The sequence below is a fragment of the Staurois parvus genome, unplaced genomic scaffold (assembly GCF_062004578.1).
Source record: "Staurois parvus isolate SC_StPar_1 unplaced genomic scaffold, SC_StPar_1.0 ptg000224l, whole genome shotgun sequence".
Taxonomy (NCBI): domain Eukaryota; kingdom Metazoa; phylum Chordata; class Amphibia; order Anura; family Ranidae; genus Staurois; species Staurois parvus.
In genome coordinates, this window is record NW_028318020.1 from 861,033 (window position 1) to 887,278 (window position 26,246).

At 45.2% G+C, this 26,246-nt stretch overlaps 2 protein-coding genes across 2 annotated transcripts in view; both read left to right on the forward strand.

Moving 5' to 3' along the window:
- Window positions 1–13,705: 13,705 nt before the first annotated feature.
- The window catches only part of LOC149460606 (uncharacterized), a 345,151-nt gene continuing 332,610 nt past the window's right edge, over window positions 13,706–26,246 (forward strand). The window contains exon 1 of the mRNA XM_089679458.1: window positions 13,706–13,957. Coding sequence (XP_089535584.1) covers window positions 13,706–13,957 — 252 coding nt within the window. The remainder of the gene's footprint in view (window positions 13,958–26,246) is intronic.
- LOC149460607 (uncharacterized) lies at window positions 14,286–19,780 on the forward strand. The gene is made up of 3 exons (XM_089679437.1): window positions 14,286–14,302; window positions 14,354–14,493; window positions 16,677–19,780. Exons 1-3 carry the CDS (start codon window positions 14,286–14,288, stop codon window positions 17,579–17,581), a joined length of 1,062 nt encoding a protein of 353 aa, XP_089535563.1. The 3' UTR covers window positions 17,582–19,780.

Genomic DNA, 26,246 nt, shown 5'->3' on the forward strand with positions numbered 1-26,246 from the left:
GCCCCAGCTCCATCCATAGCTGAAGATGACCGGGCTGTGTGAGTCTACTACTGACTATGAGTGTTGTACATGGATACATAACACGTCTGCTGGGATCCCAGACTACTATGAAGTCATTGAGAATCACAGAGACCAGGTAAATGCTTTACAAGCCCCAGCTCCATCCATAGCTGAAGATGGCCGGACTGTGTGAGTCTACTACTGACTATGAGTGTTGTACATGGATACATAACACGTCTGCTGGGATCCCAGACTACTATGAAGTCATTGAGAGTCATAGAGAGCAGGTAAATGCTTTACAAGCCCCAGCTCCATCCATAGCCAAAGATGGCTGGAACACTTTTAAAGGGTTGGGAAGTTTTGGAGATTTTTTTGGATGGTTTAAGAAAGTAGGCATGCTGATTTTATTATGTTTTTTTCTAATAGTTATGTTTTATGTTGCTGCTAAATTTTGCATGTGCGTTTTTAACAAGTTTTTTGCAAATCAGGATGCATATTAGAAACAATAACTGTGAAATTTGATGTGTTGTTACTACGTGACAAAAGGAGGAACTGTAAGGAAAAATGTCTTATTAACCACTTGAGCTCCTGAGGATTTACCCCCCTTAATGACCACGCCTTTTTTTGCTGTTTGGCGCTGCACTAATTCAAATGATAATTGCGCGGTCGTGCAATGCTGCACCCAAACAAAATTTACGTCCTTTTTTTCACACAAATAGAGCTTTCTTTTGGTGGTATTTGATCACCTGTGCGCTTTTTATTTTTTGCACTACAATAAAAAAAAATACAAAAATTTTGAAAAAAAACAATATTTTCTACTTTCAGCTATAAAAAATATATCGTAAACTCAAAGTTAGTCATAAATTTAAGCCAAAATGTATTCTGCTCCATGTTTTTGGTAAAAAAAATCCCGTGCATTAGCGGGCAAACTGGCACTATCTAGGAGGGGCGCTAACACTATCGGAAGTCACCAGTGACACTAATACAGTGATCAGTAAAAATCTGTTCACTGTAATCAATGACACTGGTGACAGGGCAGTGAAGGGGTTAACTGGGGGGGGAGGGGGGCGATAAAGGGGTTAAATGGGATTTCTGGTGCACTAGCGGGCAAACTGGCGCTATCTGGGAGGGGCGCTAACACTATCGGAAGTCGCCAGCAACACTGATACAGTGATCAGTAAAAATCTGTTCACTGATCAATGACACTGGTGACAGGGCAGTGAAGGGGTCAACTCAAGGGGGGGGGGGGGCGATCAAGGGGTTAGACGGGATTATTGGTGTATTAGCGGGCAATCTGGCGCTATCTGGGAGGGGCGCTAACACTATCGGAAGTCACCAGCGACACTGATACAGTGATCGGTAAAAATTGGTTCACTGATCAGTGACACTGGTGACAGGGCAGTGAAGGGGTTACCTGGGGGGGGGCGATCAAGGGGTTAAACGGGATTACTGGTGTACTGGCGGGCAATCTGGCGCTATCTGGGAGGGGCGCTAACACTATCGGAAGTCGCCAGCGACACTGATACAGTGATCAGTAAAAATTGGTTCACTGATCAGTGACACTGGTGACAGGGCAGTGAAGGGGTTAACTGGGGGGGGGGCGATCAAGGGGTTAAACGGGACTACTGGTGTATTAGCGGGCAAACTGGTGCTATCTGGGAGGGGCGCTAACTCTATCGGAAGTCGCCAGCGACACTGATCAGTAAAAATCGCTTCACTGATCAGTGACACTGGTGACAGGGCAGTGAAGGGGTTAACTGGGGGGGGGCGATCAGGGGGTTAAATGTGACCTAGAGTGTTCTAACTGTCAGTGTAGTGTTTTACTCACTGTTTGGATGTCTTCTTCTCTGTCTGGAACGGAATGTGTCCAGGCAGAGAAGAATGACATCATATCCTGCCCTGTGTAAATGTCAACACAGGACAGGATAGGACAGGGACCGATTATGTGATTTCAGCCAGAAATCACTGGCTGAAATCTAATGATTGGTCCCTCCTGGATCGAATCGTATCACCCTCGGGTCGGTGGGAGCGCGCGCGCGCATGCCCCCTGCCCGCGAATGTGTCGGGAGCGTTTTAAAACGTGCTTTTGCGCTCCACTGCCGCCCTGCACACGTATATACACAGTGGCAGGGCGGAAAGCGGTTAACTGGCATCCATTGTGTTTAATGCCTCCATTGTAGATGTGTGAACAAGTTACAGGTGAAACTCGAAAAATTAGAATATTGTGCAAAAGTTCATTGATTTCAGTGCAGCAACTTAAAAGGTGAAACTAATATATGAGACTCATTCCATGCAAAGCAAGATAGTTCAAGCCGTGATTTGTCATCATTGTGATGATTATGGCTTACAGCTCATGAAAACCCCAAATCCACAATCTCAGAAAATGAGAATATTGTGAAAAGGTGGAATATTCTCGGCTCAAAGTGTCCCACTCTAATCAGATAATTCAGCCATAACAACTGCAAAGGGTTCCGGAGCCTTTAAATGGTCTCTCAGTCTGGTTCAGTAGGAATCACAATCATGGGAAAGACTGCTGACCTGACACCATCACTGACACCCTCCATAAGGAGGGAAAGCCTCAAAAGGGAATTGCAGAAGAAGTTGGATGTTCCCAAAGTGCTGTATCAAAGCACATTAATAGAAAGTTATGTGGAAGGGAAAAGTGTGGAAGAAAAAGGTGCACAAGCAGCAGGGATGACCGCAGCCTGGAGAGGATTGTCAGGAAAAAGCCGTTCAAAAATGTTGGGGACTTTCACAAGGAGTGGACTGAGGCTGGAGTCTGTGCATCAAGAGCCACCACACAGACGGATCCTGGACATGGGCTTCAAATGTCGTATTCCTCTTGTCAAGCCGCTCCTGAACAACAAACATCAGAAGCATCTTACCTGGGCTAAAGAAAAACAGACCTGGTCTGTTGCTCAGTGGTCCAAAGTCCTCTTTTCTGATGAGAGCAACTTTTGCTTGTCATTTGGAAACCAAGGACCCCGAGTATGGAGCAAGAATGGAGAGGCCCAAGGGCCCCGAGTATGGAGGAAGAATGGAGAGGCCCAAAGACCCCGAGTATGGAGGAAGAATGGAGAGGCACAAGGACCCCGAGTATGGAGGAAGAATGGAGAGGCACACACTGCAAGATGCTTGAAGTCCAGTGTGAAGTTTCCACAGTCTGTGTTGATTTGGGGAGCCATGTCATCTGCTGGTGTTGGCCCACTGTGCTTCATTAAATCCAGGGTCACTGCAGCCGTCTACCAGGAGATTTTGGAGCACTTCATGCTTCCTTCCACAGACGAGCTTTATGGGGATGCTGACTTCATTTTCCAGCAGGACTTGGCTCCGCCCACACTGCCAAAAGCACCAAAACCTGGTTCAATGACCATGGGATTACTGTGCTTGATTGGCCAGCAAACTCTCCTGACGTGAACCCCATAGAGAATCTATAGGGCATTGCCAAGAGAAAGATGAGAGACATGAGACCAAACAATGCAGAAGAGCTGAAGGCCGCTATTGAAGCATCCTGGTCTTCCATAACACCTCAGCAGTACCACAGGCTGATAGCTTCCATGCCACGCCGCATTGAGGCAGTAATTGCTGCAAAAGGGGCCAAAACCAAGTACTGAGTACATATGCAGCTTCTACTTTTCAGAGGTGCGATATTGTTCTATGTACAATCCGTGTTTTATTGATTGCATGGAATATTCTCATTTTCTGAGATTGTGGATTTGGGGTTTTCATGAGCTGTAAGCCATAATCATCACAATGATGACAAATCACGGCTTGAACTATCTTGCTTTGCATGGAATGAGTCTCATATATTAGTTTCACCTTTTAAGTTGCTGCACTGAAATAAATCAACTTTTGCACCATATTCTCATTGTTCGAGTTTCACCTGTAGTTTTGTGTTAACAACCACTTGTAACAATTTTGTTTCATGAATTCAGTTTCTATTCTGTAGAAATGGAACTGCCTTATATGGTGGTCTTCAGTCATTTGTGGTTGTTATCTCTCTGTATAAGAGTGCAATATATCATTGGTCATTCTGAATTTGTAAAAACTGCTATCATCTATTAAACATACAGAGATTTAGTTTGCACACTTTGGTGTCCGGAGCTTTATTTCTCCTGAGCTCAGAGGCTAGAAATTACCGAAGACATTTAAGGGCTACAGACATAGGTTGAAGATTATCCGAGAGAAATCCAGGAATACAGGACGGGGAACACAGCTCAGGAAAGTGACCAGGGGATTACAGGCTGATATCACCCAGTCCCCGCCCTACTCTGGACCAATCAGTGAGCAGTATGGGTGGAGGAATGGATTTAGTGTTCATGACCCACCTGTGCTGATCTCTGTAGGAGTGTCCTCCTCTATAAATGTCCCCGTTATTCCATCCTCCTCCATAGACTGCTGATCATCCCTCACATACGCCTCTTCTTCTTCTGCTTTCACCTCAACTTTTATATCTATCAGATCTAAAGCAACGGAAGAAAAGAAAATATCATCTGTAAGACATAAGCGTTAATATTGTTACATCACATAAAAAAATCCACACATGCCTCTATGAGTCCATGCTCTAGATTCTCCATCCCACCAACCTTGTAACAATGAGGGATGGTGTGATCTTCCTGTGTGGAATCCCGGGAATACAGAGGACGGGGACATCTCTCTGGTGGGTTCCTGGTATTAGGTGGCTCCATCATATCCTTGTGTCCTTCTGAAAACTCCTCCATCACTCCATACTCCTCATCCTCCTCTTTATACTCTTCTTTAACATCAATATTATCATCCCCGAGGATTCCACTCTGAAAGATATAATAAAACATTCATTGTAACAAACATGCTGTGTATAAATCACAACTACCAATAATTGTCATCATCTACCTGATGATGGTGAGGGATGGTGTGACCTTCCTGTGTGGAATCCCGGGAATACAGAGGACGGGGACATCTCTCTGGTGGGTTCCCATGACTGGATCCATCTGTAGGAAACACACACACTGACTGAATCCATTGTTTCTATGTGTTTATCAGATGATGGGGGATCTAGGTGGATCCTCCGTACTGCTCTCTCCTTTACAATAAAGTCTCCTCTTACCCGGTGATGTGAGGGGCGGCTGATTGTCCATCATGACGTCCTTGTAGAGATCCTTGTGTCCTTCTAAATACTCCCACTCCTCCATGGAGAAATAGACAGTGACACCCTGACACCTTATAGGAACCTGACACACACAATGATACAGTCACCATCCAGACACATCCCTTGTCTGTTACTGGAGAATGTCCCAGAATTCCCGGCACCGCTCACCTCTCCTGTCAGCAGCTCAGTGATCTCTCTGGTGACTTCTAGAATCTTCTTCTTCTTTCTCTCTTCTATCAGGGAGGGAGGTGGAGGCAATGTGATGTCATATGATCTCCAGACTTCACAGGAGGAAAACTCTACATCTGAACACAAATAGTCACATCAAATGATATTCCCAGAATCCTCCTCACCTCTCCATTCAGGTCTCCATTTTATTAAAGCCCCACTTCAGACTGAGATATATAGCGCATCCAAGAGACCAAGCCGGGGTCACTACACAGAAAATCAATCCAAGGAAACAACAGGCAGGACGAGGAATAGCAAGAAGGAGCTGAGAGACAAATGAGAATATTGCTCAGCCAATGGGAGATGATCTCAGCATGACTTCCATCATGAAGGAGATGAGGGGGAGGGGAGGAAGTCACTGAAGGTGACCATAGATCCATGGAAATTCAGCTGGTTCAGCAGGGATCGCTCACATTTCCATCCATGTGTGGCCACTGCCGGATAAAAGACACTCCCCCAGCGGCTGCAGCCAATAGCTTCAGTGCTGATCTGTGTATTCTGAGAGTGGAGGAGCCCCCCATTGTCAGAATCCAATGTGTGGATGGGGGAATCACTTCAGTTTTTATGGTCATCCCGCTGGCTGAATGATAAAACTCAACCATGTAGGCCAGCTTTGGGAGCAAGATATATTAATCATGATTATTTTATATTATTATTATACAGGATTTATGGCGCCAACAGTCTGCTCAGCGCTTTACAATATAACGGGAGACAATACAGCAACAATACAGATCAATACAAGAGAGTTAGGAGGGCCCTGATCCTGGGAGCTTACAATCTAGAAGGGAGGGGCTGGTGGTACAAAATGTAATAACTGTGGGGGATGGACTGGTAGGAGGAATAGAAGATTCCGTTTTTGGCTGAAGGCAGGATAGGCTTCCCTGAAGAGATAGGTTTTCAGGGACCGCCTAAAAGGGAACATAATAAGTGATAGTCAGATATATTGGGATAGAGAGTTCCAGAGGATTGGGAAGGCTCTGGAGAAGTCCTGGAGACAAGTATGGGAGGAAGAGACAAGGGACCTAGACAGCAGGAGGTCGAGTGGACAGTTTGGGTGATATTTAGAGACAAGATCGGTGATGTAATTTGGGGCAGAGTTGAAAATGGCTTTATATGTTATTGTTAATGTTTTTAATTTTATTTGTTGGCCAATGGGAAGCCAGTGGAGGGATTGGCAGAAAGGGGTGGAGGTCAGTGGAGGGATTGGCAGAGAGGGGTGGAGGTCAGTGGAGGGATTGGCAGAGGGGGGTGGAGGACACTGAATGGAGGCCAGTGCAGGGATTGGCAGAGAGGGGTGGAGGACACTGAGTGGAGGCTAGTGGAGGGATTGGCAGAGAGGGATGGAGGACACTGAGTGGAGGCCAGTGGAGGGATTGGCAGAGAAGGGTGGAGGACACTGAGAGGAGGCCAGTGGAGGGATTGGCAGATACAGAACGGTTAGTAAGATGGATGAGCCTGGCAGCAGCATTCATGATAGACTGAAGAGGGGATAGCCTGCGATGAGGTCGGCCAATGAGGAGGGAGTTACAATAGTCAAGGTGAGATATAACAAGGGAGTGAATAAGTTGCTTAGTGGTTTCCGAGGTTAGGAACGGGCGTATCTTGGAGATGTTGCGGAGGTGAAGTCTACAAGATTTGGACAGTGATTGGATTTGGAGCTGAAAGGACAGATGGGAGTCTAGGATAACACCTAGTACCCTGGCATGAGGGGAGGGACTGATGATTGTATTATTGGTCTTGATGGAGAAGTCAGGGGAGGGGGCACGGGCTGGGGGGAATACTAAGAGCTCAGTTTTGGAAAGATTGAGTTTGAGGAAGTGGAGTGACATTCATGCCAAAATGTCTGATGAAAAACAATGGTGAACCATCTGTGCTACCCTGAATAATCTATTGTTCTAGGAATGGGTTGCTGCTACCTGGCTATACACCTGGATAGAATGGGATTTATTTATTTATCGAGTTTATATAGCGCCAAAGGGTTTGCTCAGCGCTGTACAATAGAGGGGGGACAATACATGAAACAGAACAGTAACATCAAACAGTACACAAGGGGTTAGAGGGCCCTACTCTTTCGAGCTTACAATCTAGGAGGGAGGGGGTAGAGGCACAGGAGGAAACGGCTGTGGGGGATGGAGTGGTAGGAGGAGGGAAGGGCAGCGGCTGTTAGGTGAGGGTGGGGTAGGCTTCCCTGAAGAGGTGGGTTTTCAGGGAGCGCCTGAAGGTGAGGAGGGAAGGTGACAGTCTGATGGATTGGGGTAGTGAGTTCCAGAGGATGGGGGAGGACCTGGAGAAGTCTTGCAGTCGTGCGTGGGAGGAGGAGACCAGGGAGCAAGACAGAAGGAGGTCCTGTGAAGAGCGAAGGGTACGGGTAGGGTGGTACCTGGGAATCAGGTCGGTGAGGTAGTTAGGGGCAGTGTTGTGAATGGCCTTATAGGTCAGGGTGAGCAATTTGAATTTAATGCGTTGGGCAATGGGGAGCCAGTGGAGGGAGAGGCAGAGGGGGGTGGCAGAGGTGGAGCGGCTGGTGAGGTGGATGAGTCTGGCCGCTGAGTTCAGGATGGTCTGAAGCGGGGAGAGCCTGCACTGGGGAAGGCCGGTGAGGAGGGAGTTGCAGTAGTCGAGGCGTGAGATAATCAGGGAGTGTACGAGTAGTTTAGTGGTGTCTGGGGTAAGGAAGGAGCGCATCTTGGAGATGTTCCGGAGGTGGAGCCTGCATGTGTTTGTGAGAGATTTGACATGAGGTTGGAAGGAAAGGTTTGAGTCCAGAATGACTCCAAGGACCTTGGCTTGCGGGGCGGGATTGATGGTGGCGTTGTTGGTAGTGATGGAAAGGATGGGGGGGGGCAGGTAGTGAGGCGGGCTTCTGAGAAGACTCTGCTGACTTCCTCAGTGGTAGTAGGGCTGAAGGAGTGCAGTGATGGGGGGGTTACGGTAGGCAGGGCCTTGGGTGTGGTGGGGGGCAGTGCCGTTGCGAGGTCAGGGATCAAAATTATAACACAATTGGTGCTGCGCTCCCACACTTGTACTTATATAAATAATTACATCAAAATGAGGTTTCAGTGACACCCCTAGTGAATCCTCCTGAGTGTAATTATCACAAACCCAATTCTTCATATTATTATACAATCTTATACAGTGATGTTTGATAAACCATATGAAATAAAATATAAATGTGCAAAACACATAAAAACTCAATACATAAACCCACTTGTGTCCCTAAACAGGATGAAATCACAAACCGGTACTAAACCACACGTGATAAAACACTTGGCAGAAGTGAATGCCCAAAGGTGCAGTGGAATGACAAATGGCACTATTGTGCCTATAGAAACAACCAATAGGATGGTCAGGATAAATTATCCCTGACTATAGGACAATCTACAAGGACTATAATGAATCCTTCAACATAAATGTGTGACCACCACTCAACAAGTGCCCACATATACCAAAGTGTAAATTGCCGCGCTCCAGTCCCCAAACTTGGGACTATACTGCTATATAAATAGCAAAAAATAAAAAAAACACATAACTTAAATCAATTTATAAAAAAGTCCACAAAACACGTGCCACCAATTATTAATAAACAAAAACAAAATTGTCCATGTGTGTAATCTTCAATAAGGCTGGATATATAGAAACCTCCAGCCATCAATAGAAATCTGGCAGGTGAACAAAAAGTGTAATCCTTCACCGGTAAGATTGCCCCCTCACCTTCATGAAGCGACCCCACAGGGTCAAAATGCTTTTCTGCTATTAAGCACAGCCAACCGCTCAATCCTCCACGTCAGATTCGGTATCACAAACAGTGGTGGTGTCCCCCTTCAGAACTTACAGGTATCACCTCTCCTGATATCCGGATGGTTTTCATATGATCTACTTGTACCTCAGCTTCCTCATCAGTGTTTATAAAACAAAAAGAATCCTTCCATCATGTGATATTGTTTCATTTATTGATGTAAAAGAATTCTATAAATGCTCACTCACATGTGTTATGAGAAAACAATGCTCACAGATCCTCATATGAACTCCTGGGTGTACTCCTATGGGTGTATCAAGATGGCCCTTCTGCCGGAAGTGATGTCACCACGTCTCTATCTATTTATACAGCAGTATAGTCCCAAGTTTGGGGACCGGAGCACGGCAATTTACACTTTGGTATATGTGGGAACTTGTAGAGTGGTGGTCACACATTTATGTTGAAGGATTCATTATAGTCCTTGTAGATTGTCCTATAGTCAGGGATAATTTATCCTGACCGTCCTATTGGTTGTTTCTATAGGCACAATAGTGCCATTTGTCAGTCTATTTCCACTGCACCTTTGGGCATTCACTTCGGCCAAGTGTTTTATCACGTGTGGTTTAGTACCAGTTTGTGATTTCACCCTGTTTAGGGACACAAGTGGGTTTATGTATTGAGTTTTTATGTGTTTTGCACATTTATATTTTATTTCATATGGTTTATCAAACATCACTGTATAAGATTGTATAATAATATGAAGAATTGGGTTTGTGATAACTACACACAGGAGGATTCACTAGGGGTGTCACTGAAACCTCATTTTGATGTAATTATTTATATAAGTACAAGTGTGGGAGCGCTGCACCAATTGTATCATAATTTTCATGCCGATATGTCACTTAGTAGGTTAGTAATGCGAGAGGAGACTGAAGGGGTGAGGTGAGGAGGAGACTGAAGGGGTGAGGAGGAGACTGAAGGGGTGAGGTGAGGAGGAGACTGAAGGGGTGAGGTGAGGAGGAGACTGAAGGGGTGAGGAGACTGAAGGGGTGAGGTGAGGAGGAGACTGAAGGGGTGAGGTGAGGAGGAGACTGAAGGGGTGGGGTGAGGGGTAGAAAGATAAATTTGTGTGTCATCAGCATAGAGATGGTACTTAAAGTCATGGAGTTTTTCAAGTGACCAAGGGAGGAGGTGTAGATGGAGAAGAGAAGGGGTCCAAGGACAGAACCTTGAGGGACCCCTACAGAGAGAGGGAGTAGAAAGGAGGATATATATATATATATATATATATATATATATATATATGAGGAGTTATAGGTAATGCTGAAGGAGCGCTGCAATAGGTAGGAGGAGAACAAGGAGAAAGCAGAGTCTTGGAGGCCAAAAGAGGAGTTTTTTGAGGAGGAGAGGATGGTCAACAGTATCAAAGGCCATGGAGAGGTCAAGTAGTAAGAGTATGGAGTAGTGGTCATTGGTTGGGATTAGTATGGAGTAGTGGCCATTGGTTGGGATGAGTACAGAGTAGTGGCCATTGGTTGGGATGAGTACGGAGTAGTGGCCATTGGTTGGGATGAGTATGGAGTAGTGGCCATTGGTTTTAGCAGTTAGTAGATCATTAGTGAGGTTTAGTAGGGCAGTTTCAGTGGAGTGTAGTGAGGGAAAGCCAGACTGTAAAGGGTGAAGAAGGTTGTTGTCAGTGAGGTGGGAGCTCAGGTGATTGTAGACTAAGTGTTCTAGGAGTTTAGAGGTAAATGGCAGCAGGGAGTTGGGTCTTAAGTTGTTCAGGTTGGTGGGGTCCAGGGAGGGCTTGTTAAGTATGGGAGTGATGTGCGCATGCTTTATAGGGGAGGGGAAGGCACCAGTAGAGAGGGAAAGATTGAAGATGTGAGTGAGGGAGCATAGGATGGAAGAAGAGGGTGACCGTAGTAGTTGTGAGGGGACAGGATCCAGGGGGCAGGTGGTGAGACGGGCTTCTGAGAAAACCTTAGTGACCTCTTCGGTAGTAGCGAGGTCAGAAGAGGAAAGTGTTGAGGGAGGTTTAGTATAAGGTATGCTAAGTGGGATGGATGTCTGTGCAGTGGAGATGCCCCTATGAATTGCGCAATCTTGTTTTTGAAATATTTTGCAATCTCATAAGCAGTGAGTGAGGTACTGGGTGGGGGTGGAGAAAGTAGAGAGTTATAAGTAGAGAAGAGACGACGAGGACTGGATGACAAGGTATTGATGAAAGTGACAAAGTCGTCTTGTTTGGCAGCATGGAGGGAGGAATTGTATGTGAAGAAAGCAGATTTATATCGGGTGAATGCTTGCTGGGATTTGGTTTTACACCACAATCGCTCCAGCGCACGACTATGTCACTTAAGATGTCCGGTGTGGTCAGTTTGCCAAGGTTGTAATGGTCGGGGCCTGATGCTTCGTGTTGTTAGAGGACCAAGTGAGTCTAATGCAGATGACAGTGAACTGTTATAGACAGCAGTGGCCAGGTCAGGGCAGGACAGGGGAGAGATTCTGTCATAGAGTTGGTCAGTTGCAGAGTGGAAAGGAGCCGGGTTCAAGTTGTGAAGGTTTCTGCGGGTAATTGTTGGCTGCTTGGAGGGATAGGTGTTTGAAGACGAGGAGACTGTGAAGGTGATGAGATTGTGATCAGAGAGAGGAAAGGGGGTGTTTGTGAGGTTGTAGGGAGTGCAAAGATGGGAGAAAACAAGGTCCAATGTATTCCCATCAGAGTGAGTGGAGGACGGTATACATTGTGTTAGGGCAAAGATCAACTCATCCCCCTGAAGGGATTCATATACAGATTACCTCCTCTGCTTCCACTTTGCATCTACTTCAATCACTCTCCACCCTTTACTCTGGGCTGGGGGGCTTTTTATCCATATTCCAGATGTTCTAGAGGACCAAATCTGCAATCAATGTTACTGCAAAATCAAGCCTCTATGGAAGACAGGAAGTGATGTCAGGTATAGACCGGAAGTGATGTCAGGTAAAGGCAGGAAGTGATGTCAGGTACAGGCAGGGAGATCCATGAATGAGGAAGCGGAGAGTTGACATTCCTGGATCTGGCAGCAGAGGAGGTAATACGTAGATGAACCCCTTCAGGGGGAGGAGTTGATGATAATATATTTGCCCCCAAAGCTGGCCTACATGGTTCAGTTTTATCGTTCAGCCAGCGGGATGACCATAAAAACTGAAGTGATTCCCCCCATCCACACATTGGAGGTGGATGGGGGAATCCTCCCCACTGCACTCTTGTATTCTGACAATGGAGGGACTCCTCCGCTCTCAGAATACACAGATCAGCACTGAAGCTATTGGCTGCTGGGGGAGTGTCTTTTATCCGGCAGTGGCCACACATGGATGGAAATGTGAGCGATCCCTGCTGAACCAGCTGAATTTCCATGGATCTATGGTCACCTTCAGTGACTTCCTCCCCTCCCCCTCATCTCCTTCATGATGGAAGTCATGCTGAGATCATCTCCCATTGGCTGAGCAATATTCTCATTTGTCTCTCAGCTCCTTCTTGCTATTCCTCGTCCTGCCTGTTGTTTCCTTGGATTGATTTTCTGTGTAGTGACCCCGGCTTGGTCTCTTGGATGCGCTATATATCTCAGTCTGAAGTGGGGCTTTAATAAAATGGAGACCTGAATGGAGAGGTGAGGAGGATTCTGGGAATATCATTTGATGTGACTATTTGTGTTCAGATGTAGAGTTTTCCTCCTGTGAAGTCTGGAGATCATATGACATCACATTGCCTCCACCTCCCTCCCTGATAGAAGAGAGAAAGAAGAAGAAGATTCTAGAAGTCACCAGAGAGATCACTGAGCTGCTGACAGGAGAGGTGAGCGGTGCCGGGAATTCTGGGACATTCTCCAGTAACAGACAAGGGATGTGTCTGGATGGTGACTGTATCATTGTGTGTGTCAGGTTCCTATAAGGTGTCAGGGTGTCACTGTCTATTTCTCCATGGAGGAGTGGGAGTATTTAGAAGGACACAAGGATCTCTACAAGGACGTCATGATGGACAGTCAGCCGCCCCTCACATCACCGGGTAAGAGGAGACTTTATTGTAAAGGAGAGAGCAGTACGGAGGATCCACCTAGATCCCCCATCATCTGATAAACACATAGAAACAATGGATTCAGTCAGTGTGTGTGTTTCCTACAGATGGATCCAGTCATGGGAACCCACCAGAGAGATGTCCCCGTCCTCTGTATTCCCGGGATTCCACACAGGAAGGTCACACCATCCCTCACCATCATCAGGTAGATGATGACAATTATTGGTAGTTGTGATTTATACACAGCATGTTTGTTACAATGAATGTTTTATTATATCTTTCAGAGTGGAATCCTCGGGGATGAGAATATTGATGTTAAAGAAGAGTATAAAGAGGAGGATGAGGAGTATGGAGTGATGGAGGAGTTTTCAGAAGGACACAAGGATATGATGGAGCCACCTAATACCAGGAACCCACCAGAGAGATGTCCCCGTCCTCTGTATTCCCGAGATTCCACACAGGAAGGTCACACCATCCCTCACCATCATCAGGTAGATGAGGAACAATCACTGATAGTATCATTAGGATCTGTACATTATCTGCATTGTTACCATTGATGGCATTTTTATTATATATTCAGAGTGGAAACCTGAGAGATCCTAAAGCTGAGGTTAAAGAAGAGATAAAAGAGGAGGAGGATGAGGATGGGGGGATGGAGGAGTCAGAGCTTCTAGAAGAACACAAAGATCTGTACCAGGACACCATGGTGGAGTCATCCAGATACAGGAACTCACCAGAGAGATGTCCCCGTCCTCTGTATTCCCGGGATTCCACACAGGAAGGTCACACCATCCCTCACCATCATCAGGTAGATGATGACAATTATTGGTAGTTGTGATTTATACACAGCATGTTTGTTACAATGAATGTTTTATTATATCTTTCAGAGTGGAATCCTCGGGGATGAGAATATTGATGTTAAAGAAGAGTATAAAGAGGAGGATGAGGAGTATGGAGTGATGGAGGAGTTTTCAGAAGGACACAAGGAGATGATGGAGCCACCTATTACCAGGAACCCACCAGAGAGATGTCCCCGTCCTCTGTATTCCCGGGATTCCACACAGGAAGGTCACACCATCCCTCCCCATTGCAAGGTTGGTGGGATGGAGCATCTAGAACATGGACTTGTAAAGACAATGTGTGGATATTTTATGTGACCTTATATTTTACAGATGATATTTTCTCTCATTTCCTTGATTTAGAGTGGAGATCCAATCGATATAGAATTTGAGGTGAAAGCAGAAGAAGAAGAGGCGTATGTGAGGGATGATCAGCAGTCTATGGAGGAGGATGGAATAACGGGGACATTTATAGAGGAGGACACTCCTACAGAGATCAGCACAGGTGGGTCATGAACACTAAATCCATTCCTCCACCCATACTGCTCACTGATTGGTCCAGAGTAGGGCGGGGACTGGGTGATATCAGCCTGTAATCCCCTGGTCACTTTCCTGAGCTGTGTTCCCCGTCCTGTATTCCTGGATTTCTCTCGGATAATCTTCCTTCTCTGTGCTGCAGACACAATTTATGTATCTAGACTGGATTTATGGAGGTTCTGGGGTTCAGCTGGCAGCAAAATGTTCATTTTCACCATAGATGTTACTAGACCTAGGCACCTGGGGTGTGTGCTTTGGGTCTTCTGCCCCATCACCGGGTCTAGTAAGATCTCTGACAGAACATTTCTCCCAGGGTTCCTTGCTCTGTGGTCTGCTGGCTGTGCCGGGTGGAGGGATATGTCTGTATAGTCTCAGACCCAAGTCACTGAGTGCAGTCTCAGGAGATGGGAGGCAGCGGTGTGGGATCTCTGCAACTTGTCTACAGTAAACATTTAATCTTCCACTGATTACTGAATACCAATATTATGAGTCCTGACCCTTACACTGTATAATTTATATTGTACATTACATACTCCTGACCCCTGCACTATATACTCTATGTTGTACATTACATACTCCTGACCCCTGCACTATATACTCTATGTTGTACATTACATACTCCTGACCCCTGCACTATATACTCTGTTGTGCATTACATACTCCTGACCCCTGCACTATATACTTTATGTTGTACATTACATACTCCTGACTCCTACATTATATACTCTGTTTTACATTACATACTCCTGACCCCTGCACTATATACTCCATGTTGTACATTACATACTCCTGACCAATGCACTATATACTTTATGTTGTACATTACATACTCCTGACCCCTGCACTATATACTCTATGTTGTACATTCCATACTCCTGACCCCTGCATTACATACTCTGTGTTGTATATTACATACTCCTGACCCCTGCACTATATACTCTATGGTGTACATTACATACTCCTGACCCCTGCACTATATACTCTGTTGTACATTACATACTCCTGACCCCTGCACTATATACTCTGTTGTACATTACATACTCCTGACCCCTGCACTATATACTCTGTTGTACATTACATACTCCTGACCCCTGCACTATATACTCTATGTTGTACATTACATACTCCTGACCCCTGCACTATATACTCTGTTGTACATTACATACTCCTGACCCCTGCTCTATATACTCTATGTTGTACATTACATCCTCCTGACCCCTTCACTATATACTATATGTTGTACATTACATATTCCTGACCCCTGCACTATATACTCTATGTTGTACATTACATACTCCTGACCCCTGCACTATATACTCTATGTTGTACATTACATACTCCTGACCCCTGCACTATATCCTCTATGTTGTACATTACATACTCCTGACCCCTGCACTATATACTCTATGTTGTACATTACATACTCCTGACCCCTGCACTATATACTCTATGTTGTACATTACATACTCCTGACCCCTGCACTATATACTCTATGTTGTACATTCCATAGCCCTGACTTCTGCTCTCCCCCTTCCCCCACTGCTATATATACACATAATATGGTTTCTCTTTTGTTCCCCCCATTTCCTCCCAGCTGGACATTTTATATCGGATGATGTGATTGGAGCACAGACTTTTACATGGTGATAATAATGTGATAACATCCTCCAACTTTGAACCCTTAAACAGAAAGTGATAATGGGGGAGGAGTCAATACCCCAATGATGGTGGTCTTCAGGATCAGTCCAGTCTTCATCTTGGTTGTTCTCCCCCCATCCTCACTCTCTGACCTCTGGTGGGGCTCAGCCCCGCTGTTCTTCATGACTAAATCATGGACTAAATAAGGAAGTGCAGTACTTCTTGTGTTGGGAAGATGGCGATGAGTGATAGAGGGGGTGGGGACCCTCGTCCTATAATCCCCTCATCACTGTCCCTCCTATAAAAGACAGTTCTGGTTGTTTCCTCACTCTCTGACTAAGGTCCATGAATAAAGAAATGACCTGGTAGGAGATCAGAGGAGCCATTTCCTAGTTCCCTTGAGGGTGGAATTGTAAGCTCCTCAGAGACCAAGCTGCCTGATGTGGGCGGAGTCCTGGTTTGGGGGAACCAATCAGCTCCTGTCTAGTAATCCTCTTTGTCTTTGTATTTTAGTCTATGGCCGGGAGATGAGGAAAACCTCCGAGGATTGTCTCACTTTGTCTCCAGACTGGAAAGTAGAAGATGAGGACATCACACAGTATAGTCCAGGAGAAAATCCGGCACCCTGCAATGTCCATCTGGCACCACCCAGTGTAGATGGACCATCCGATTCCTTGTATCCTGAGGAACCTCAGACTGTGCGGGACCGGGCCGGCCTTCCAACAGGGAAGAGGTTCTCCTGTACTGAGTGCGGGAAATGTTTCAGTTATAAATCCAGTCTTAATGTGCACAAAAGATCTCACACGGGGGAGAAGCCGTATTCCTGTCCTGAGTGCGGGAAATGTTTTTCAGTGAAGTCCTATCTTTACTCACATCAGATAACTCACACAGGTGAGAAACCATATTCCTGTCCTGAGTGTGGGAAATGTTTTTCAAGGAAGTTCATTCTTTACACCCATCAGAGATCTCACACAGGGGAGAAGCCGTATTTCTGTCTTGAGTGCGGGAAATGTTTTTCACAGAAGTCCAATCTTTATATACATCAGCGATATCATACAGGTGAGAAGCCATATTCCTGTCCTGAGTGCGGGAAGGATTTTTGTTCTAAATCTAGTCTTAATATGCATAAAAGATCTCACACGGGGGAGAAGCCGTATTCTTGTCCTGAGTGTGGGAAAAGTTTTTCACAGAAGTCCGATCTGCACATACATCAGAGATCTCACACGGGGGAGAAGCCATATTCTTGTCCGGAGTGTGGGAAATGTTTTTTAATGAAGTCCCATCTTTCCACACATCAGAAATCTCACACGGGGAAGAAGCCATATTCCTGTTCTGAGTGTGGGAAATGTTTTTCAGAGATGTTCAGACTTTATACACATCAGAGATCTCACCCGGGAGAAGCCACTTTCCTGTCCTGAGTGAGGGAAATGTTCCTCACTGAAGTCCTGTCTTCCTGTACATCAGGGATCCCACACAACCCTGGAGGTGTATTAGTGCCTTGAGTGCGGGAAATGTCTTCTAGATGAATGTTGCTGGACATCCCAGCTCTCATGTGGGGAAGAAGCACACCCTGATATACACCTCAGATATACTCCATGGCTGATCTTCATCATGGAAGAAACAGTTTATAAGGAGATCAGAGGCCCCCAAAGACATGGATGAAGTGTGGGACCGAGTTGGCCATTGATGGCAGGAGAAGAATAAAAATGGAGTCCAGCCCTGTGATTGGCTGAGTACATTTTGTGGTGGGAGATTTCACAAACACTTGGAGGTCTATGGAGAACAATGTTGAACGGATGTGACCGGCATTCTCCAGCTGGGAGGAGTTTTGGACATATTTTATTTCTTATGATCATTGGCTCCATCTAGTGGCCATAATATCATATTGGGCTAGTTTTACTGATAGAGATATTTCAGAAATATCACCTCATTGTGGCCACTAGATGGAGCCGGCGATCATAGGAAATCACTGTGTTACTTAACATAGGGCCGGATGTTGTCACAGCTGGAGGAATGATTGTCTCATTGGTCCAATGAATGTTCTATAAATAGAGCCCTTGGGGGGTGCATGCATGGTTGGCTCCTGGATGGACGCGCTTTGAGTTCAGCTCCATCCACCCGCCAGATACAGTGCGGCTCATCCTGACACCGAGTGTTCTAACCTGCACCAATCAGCAGATAAAGGGTGTACAACCCTCGGTAGCCATGCTTAGCTGCCGAAAAACCCCTGGACAGCCAGGGAAATGAACCCAATTCTTCCCTGCTGTCACAACAGGGATCCAAGATGGCGCCGGCTGCATGGACACAGGACACAGCAGCCATGAGGGGGACAGCAGATCCCAGCAGCTGGACATCAGACTCTGTTCTCCACTATAACCTGGGGACCCGGGTGAGTTATCTCCTCCCTGTCACCCACCACAAGCAGCCCAGCCAAATTTAGACCCGTCTAGATTCAAACTCACTATCTGCCTGTCAGCCTCTCATTCCTCCATCACCTCAGCACATCATAGAATCTTTCCCTACCTCAGACCAGCCTATCACAGAAATGTGTATGAAGAACATGCTTCTATCCCTGCGACAAACACTACATAACGATATGACAGGATCACGATCCCAGATCTCAAATGTGGTCCAGCAACAAGATCCCAGATTACGCCATATTGAGACGGGAATGGGAGGTATAAGTACAGCACACAACCATTTAATTGACGCACATGATGACCACGCTTCTGAAATCGAGCAAATAAACCTGAAACTAGCGGAGTTAGAAGATCGCTCAAGACGCAACAATATAAAATTCAGAGGTATCCCTGAAAATATCGCCAACGATACACTATTATCATCTATCCAACAATTCACGAAGCACCTCATTCCATCTCTCAGATATGGAGCTCGCCATAGATTGAGCACATAGAATACCCAAACCTGCATTCCTATCAGCGTCCATCCCCAGAGATGTCCTGGCTCACATTCACTTCTACCAGATCAAAGAGAAAGTAATGACAGCAGCCAGAACCCCCCCCCCCCCCCCGCTCCCGCCATCACATACAAACATCAGATTATATACAGATTTGTCAAAGGCCACTCTCCTTAACTGCAAAAAGATGGTGAACATTACCAAAGCCTTACAAAATCACGGAATAGGCTATCAATGGGGATTCCCCACAAAACTGACCGTCAGACATCAGGGCAGAATACACACAATCAAAAACCTAGAGGCAGGCATCAACCTATTGAAGACATGGAACATAATACCCGTGGAACCCCACCAATCCACCTCTACCAATCTGCAACAAATGGAGGCAGAGTGAACCTGACTTACTACACTCTATACAATTCAACCACACCACCTCGGACGCTATACCTCAACCTATTATTCTCTGGCAATGGCCCCAACCACACCACCTCGGACGCTATACCTCAACCTATTATTCTCTGGCAATGGCCCCAACCACACCACCTCGGACGCTATACCTCAACCTATTATTCTCTGGCAATGGCCCCAACCACACCACCTCGGACGCTATACCTCCACCTATTATTCTCTGGCAATGGCCCCAACCACACCACCTCGGACGCTATACCTCCACCTATTATTCTCTGGCAATGGCCCCAACCACACCACCTCGGACGCTATACCTCAACCTATTATTCTCTGGCAATGGCCCCAACCACACCACCTCGGACGCTATACCTCAACCTATTATTCTCTGGCAATGGCCCCAACCACACCACCTCGGACGCTATACCTCAACCTATTATTCTCTGGCAATGGCCCCAACCACACCACCTCGGACGCTATACCTCAACCTATTATTCTCTGGCAATGGCCCCAACCACACCACCTCGGACGCTATACCTCAACCTATTATTCTCTGGCAATGGCCCCAACCACACCACCTCGGACGCTATACCTCCACCTATTATTCTCTGGCAATGGCCCCAACCACACCACCTCGGACGCTATACCTCAACCTATTATTCTCTGGCAATGGCCCCTTACAGAATATTCTTACATTACGAGACTCTGTTTGGCATAACCCTTTCTACGGTCTATGCTTGTTCACACCCCCCTGTTTTGAAGTAGCACTCCCTGCTACTCATGTTACTTGCATTTTCCGCAAGTCTTTTTTATTCCTGTTTACTTCCACCCCCCCCCTGCACCATCAGTCGATCATCCGAACCAACTGTTCACCTGAAACCAACCAAACAACATAGAAAATACCACACGCATCATCGAGCAAACCAATACCACTCTACCAAACACATAGAAATTTCTCTTGTCCTACCAAGTCTCTCCATTCTATGTCAATTCGCCCAGAAATGACTCCTCTACTCCACCAATCCAACAAACGAACTACAAAATGATTGACATAACATCACTTAATGTTCGGGGTCTAAACTCCCCCTTTAAGAGATGGATGCTCCAAAAGGAAGCCCGTACGCTTCATGCTGATATACTTTTCATACAAGAATCACATTTCACAACCACCAAGACCCCTAAACTACAACTGCACCGATTCTTCCATATTTATATGGCCACTAACTCTAAGAAGAAAAATGGGGTTATTATAGCCATAAAAGACTCTATAGAATTCCACCACATCTCAGAAATAGCAGATCCTCGAGGTCGCTACCATATCCTAATCTGCAAAGTTAACAATATACCATATACCCTAGTAAATGTTTATGGACCCAACAACAACCAAATGCAATTCTACCACAATCTCCATTCCAGCATCTCTTCTCACAAACAAGGCGGACTTCTCATTGGCGGAGACTTCAACCTCATCGGCAACCCACTCCTGGACTCTTCCACCAACAAACGCTCCCCAAAACATTAATTGTTTCTTACATGACCATGATCTATACGACATCTGGAGATGCCATCACAGCAATGACAGAGACTACACCTACTACTCCCCATCTCACCTATCCTACTCTAGAATCGACTTCTTTGTTACAGACAAATAGACCCTACAACATATAACGTCATCCAAAATTGGCACCATAACCTGGTCTGATCACGCTCCAATCAACATAACTCTTGACAACAAGCAACATTCCTCAATCCCCCGTAGCTGGAGACTGAATTCCTCGATATTGAAGAACCCAGACAACCAAAAACACTTGCTAGAAGCTCACAAAGTATTTTTTGAATTTAACCACTTCCTGTCCGGACACTTTCACCCCCTACCTGTCCAGGCCAATTTTCAGCTTTCAGCGCTATCACATTGTGAATGACAATTACTCAGGCATACAGCACTGTATCTAAATGAAATTATTATCATTTTTTCAAACAAATAGAGCTTTAATTTGGTGGTATTTAATCATCACTGGGGTTTTTATTTTTTGCTAGAAAAATTAAAAAAGACTGAAAATTTTTAAAAATAACATGTTTTTCTTAGTATTTGATACTAAATTTTTCAAATAAATATACTGTCTTCATAAATTTAGGCCAAGATCCATTGTGCTACTTTTTTTGGTAGACATAACCCAAATCATTGTGTATTATTTAGTCTTTGTGAAAGTTATAGAGTCCACAGACCATGGTATATATATTTAAAAATGTATCAATCCTGATGTACAGACTACCTATATAATTTCTTGGGGCCCTAAAATGCCAGGACAGTACAAATACCCCCCAAATGACCCCTTTTTGGAAAGTAGACAGTCTGAGGTATTTAATGAGAGGCATGGGGAGTTTTTGACGTTGTCATTTTTTTGCCAGTTTTTGAAGGAAATGATGAAAGTAAACACAATTTTTTTTTTCCACAAAGTTGTCATTTAACAAGTTCTTTCTCTCACACGGCATAGGCATACTTGCAATTACACCCCAAAACACATTCTGCTACTCTTCCTGAGTATGGCGATACCACATGTGTAAAACTTTTTCACAGCCTAACCACATAGAAGGGCCCCACATCCAATAAGCACCCTTAGGCGTTCTAGGGGCAAAAATTTCACATCTAATTTCTTGACTGTCTATCACAGTTTTGGAGGTCCTGGGGCACCAGGACAATTGAATTACCCACAAAATGACCCCATTTTAGAAAGAAAACACCTCAAAGTATGTTTTAAGAGGCATGGGGAGTCCTCTGAAGACTTCATTTTTTGCCCTAAGTTTTTGGAAAATGTGAAAAAATTAAAATATATTTTTTTTTTATGCAAAGTTGTCAATCTATGAGATATTTCTATTACACAGCATAGGCATACTTAAAATTACACCTCAAAACGCATTCTTTAACTCCTGCTGAATATGGCAATACCAAATGTGTGAGACTTTTTCACAGTCTGGCCACATAGAGGGGCTCTGCATCCAATAAGCACCTGTTAGCGTTCTAAGGACAAAAATTACACATCTAATTTCTTGACTACCTATTGCCGTTTTAGAGGTCCTGGAGCATCAGGACAATGGAATTACCCACAAAATGACCCCATTTTGGAAAGCAAACACCCCAAGGTATGTTTTAGGAGGCATGGGGAGTCTTCTGAAGACTTCATTTTTTGCCAAAAGTTTTTGGAATATGTTAAAAGAAAATGAAAATGTATTTTTTTCTACGCAAAGTTGTCAATATAGAAGATATTTCTAATACACTGCATAGGCATACTTAAAATTACACCCCAAAAACACATTCTCTAACTCTTCCTGAGTATAACAATACCACACGTGTAAGACTTTTTCACAGCCTTGCCAAATAGAGGGGCCCCACATGCAATAAGCACCGTTAGGCATACTAAGGGCAAAAATTACACATCTAATTTATTGACTACGTATCACAATTTTGGAGGTCCTGGAGCAGCAAAGTCTTCTGAAGACTTAATTTTTTACACAGATTTTTATAAAATGTGAAAAAAAAGTAGTTTTTTTTTTTTAATGCAATGTTACCAATAATAACATATTTCTAACACACTGCATAGGCATTCTTAGAATAACACATCAAAACACATTCTGCTACTTTTCCTGAGTATGGGGATACCACATGTGTAAGACATTTTCAGTGTTTGGACTGATTACTGGTCATTGCAACCTGTGTATCACAAAAATTAGCAAACATTATATATCAATAAAGCATAGTGTAGCTTCACCTACGGCCTGTTCCTAAAAGCTTAACCTACTAGTACGTGGCTGTCCACATAGCACTATGTTCATTCACCAAGAAGTTGAACAAAAGATAAACCAAAGAGTACCTGTGGTTTCAGTGCAGAGGATGGGTGGCACCAGTGTCTCGCAGGAAGGTAGTCAGTGGGATGTGCAGATGGATCAGTACCGGTGTCATGCATAGACGTGGTGAGCAAACAGGCAAAGCAGTGGTCCAGGAAGAAGACAGGAACATGGTCCATAAAAAGGCCACAGTCAATACAGACAGCAAGCAAAGACGTGGGAAAAGGATTGGTCCAGGCAGAAACATTAAGCTTAGGGCCTTGGTTAGGTAAGACTGGACAAAGGGGTAGAGGCTTCATCCCACCCAAATCTCTTTGAAGCCTCTGGTCTCCAGACCCTGATCCGGGAATTAAAAAACCCAAAGAAAACGAAAAGTTTTCTCTGCTCAGAAACACTACTCTGGATCCCCTCACATACATGAGACCCCTGTGTTGTCTTGAATCCCACTACTAAAGTGGGAGGGCAAAAGATCAGTCCAGGAGGCAGGCAGAGGCATGGTCGATTAACAGGCCGAGGTCAGTTCAGGCAGCAAGCAGAGGCATGGTCGATTAACAGGCTGAGGTCAGTTCAGGCAGCAGGCAGAGGCATGGTTGATTAACAGGCCGAGGTCAGTTCAGGCAGCAGGCAGAGGCATGGTTGATTAACAGGCCGAGGTCAGTTCAGGCAGCAGGCATAGGCATGATCGAGTAACAGGCCGAGGTCAGTTCAGGCAGCAAGCAGAGGCATGGTCGAGTAACAGGCCGAGGTCAGTTCAGGCAGCAGGCAGAGGCATGGTCGAGTAACAGGCCGAGGTCAGTTCAGGCAGCAGGCAGAGGCATGGCAAATAAACAGGCCAAGGTCAGTTCAGATGGAAGGCAGGAAAATGAATTCAGGCAACAGGCAGAAACGTGGCAGGGAAATAGCAAACAGAGGACAAAGAGATATATCTTCACCGTACTTCACTAATAATGTAGTGCGGTATGGTAGATACGGAAGCACTCTTCTATACAAAGACCAGGCTTTGAGGGACACTGGGGACAGTAGTATCGGGTGTCAGATCGAATTCCATGTTTGGAGCATACCTAACATCTCTTTTGAGGATTGCGGTCTGTTTCGGTAGGGGGGACGATATCGGGGAAATGTCTTTCATGCAATCGGCTCACTGCATCAGATTTGTTCAGGTACGGGTCTTCCTTGATAGATGAGGGATGTGATAATCTCTTCCTGATATTGTAAGAAGGTGACAGGTCTTTGTGTGGACTTCTGGAAAACGATGTAGGAATTGTACAGGGCCATATGGAAAGGTAGAAGGATACTTTTTTATACCAGTAGATTGATCTTCTGTTGGGTATGTAGGGCTGTAACATTTGATCATTTAAATCCACTCCCCCCATGAACAGGTTGTATTCATGTATGCATTGGGGTTTTCAGATGGGACCGCGACTTCCTTGAATTTCCAATGAGCTGCTGTTATGGATAGATGAAAGGACATACACATCCCGTTTGTCTCTCCACTTAAGGGCCATGATCTCTTTATTTCTCAAGCTATCTGACTCCCCCCCGTTTAGCTTGGTGGCAACCAATTGTTGTGGAAATCCCTTCCGATTGGGTCGAACTGTGCCACAGGCTACAGTGTCCTTGAGATAAAGGTGGCGGAAAAGGGGCAGGCTTGTGTAGAAATTGTCCACGTAAAGGTGGTACCCCTGATTGAAGAGGGGGTATACCAGGTCCCAGACAACGTTTCCGCTACTCCCCATATAGGCTGGGCATTCAGGGGGCTCTAGCTGACTGTCCTTTCCTTCGTAGATATGGAACTTGTACACATACCCTGTGGCCCTTTCGCAGAGTTTGTTCATCTTCACCCCGTTTACTTGGAATGTACTGTTTTATGATCAGCCTCCCAGTGAAATGGATTAGGGATTCATCGACACAGATGTTTTTTTCAGGACAATATATTTCTGAAAATTTTTGGTTGAAATAATTGATTAGTGGACGAATTTTATAAAGTTTGTCGTACTCGGGGTGATCTCTGGGGGGGAACAGGGAATTAACGTTGAAATGTAGAAAGTGCAGAATTGTTTTATAGCGGGTCCTGGACATAGTGGCAGAAAAGAGCGGCATGTGTTGAATGCGATTTGTCGACCAATAAGCATGCAGTTCATTTTTTTTGTTAGTCCCATATTAAATGTAAGGCCAAGAAACACTTTAAATTCTTCAACTGTGAGGCATTTCCACTCAAATGTTTGAGCATAACAGGAGTTGGGATTTTGGGTGATGAATTGCTGGGTGAACATATTGCATTGGTGCACAACTGAATTCAAAAAATCTTCAGTGAAAAATAAATGGAAATAATCAATGGCTGTAAAATTTTGGGTTTCTGCCTGAATGCCTGGTTGGGCTATGAATGGGGGAATTATAGGTGCTCCTGATCCTGAAGGTAGCCACACAGGGTTTAAAAGAGCATCTGGGACAGCAGTATGGGCCCTAATCCTTGGTGGCTGATGTGACACCCGAGTACTAGAACTTGCACTTACAGTGCTGGTAGTAGCCATGTCAGAGGAACGTATTGAGCTGCTGGGGGTTGCTTGCTGCTCCTTGGAGTTCCTCATTCTTTTTGTTGGAACACCTTCTTCTGAGTCAGAGAGTGAACCGCTGCTGTGTACTGGTTGATATACAGAATCTGAGTCTGACAGTGAGAGTTCTCCGTCACTCTCATCTGTCATACTCAGAATTTGAAATGCCTCCTCGCTTCTATATGATCTTTTGCCCATATTTTGACACTGATCAGGACCCACTGGTATGGCAGTGATCAGGATGATGGCGTTGCAGTGAGGGACAGATATCTGGCTGCAGATGGTTCACACTAGTCACTGTTGGGCAAAAATCAGAGATACCGTGAGCTGGCAGGCAATGTTTTGTGAGTGTGTGTAAACTGTGTG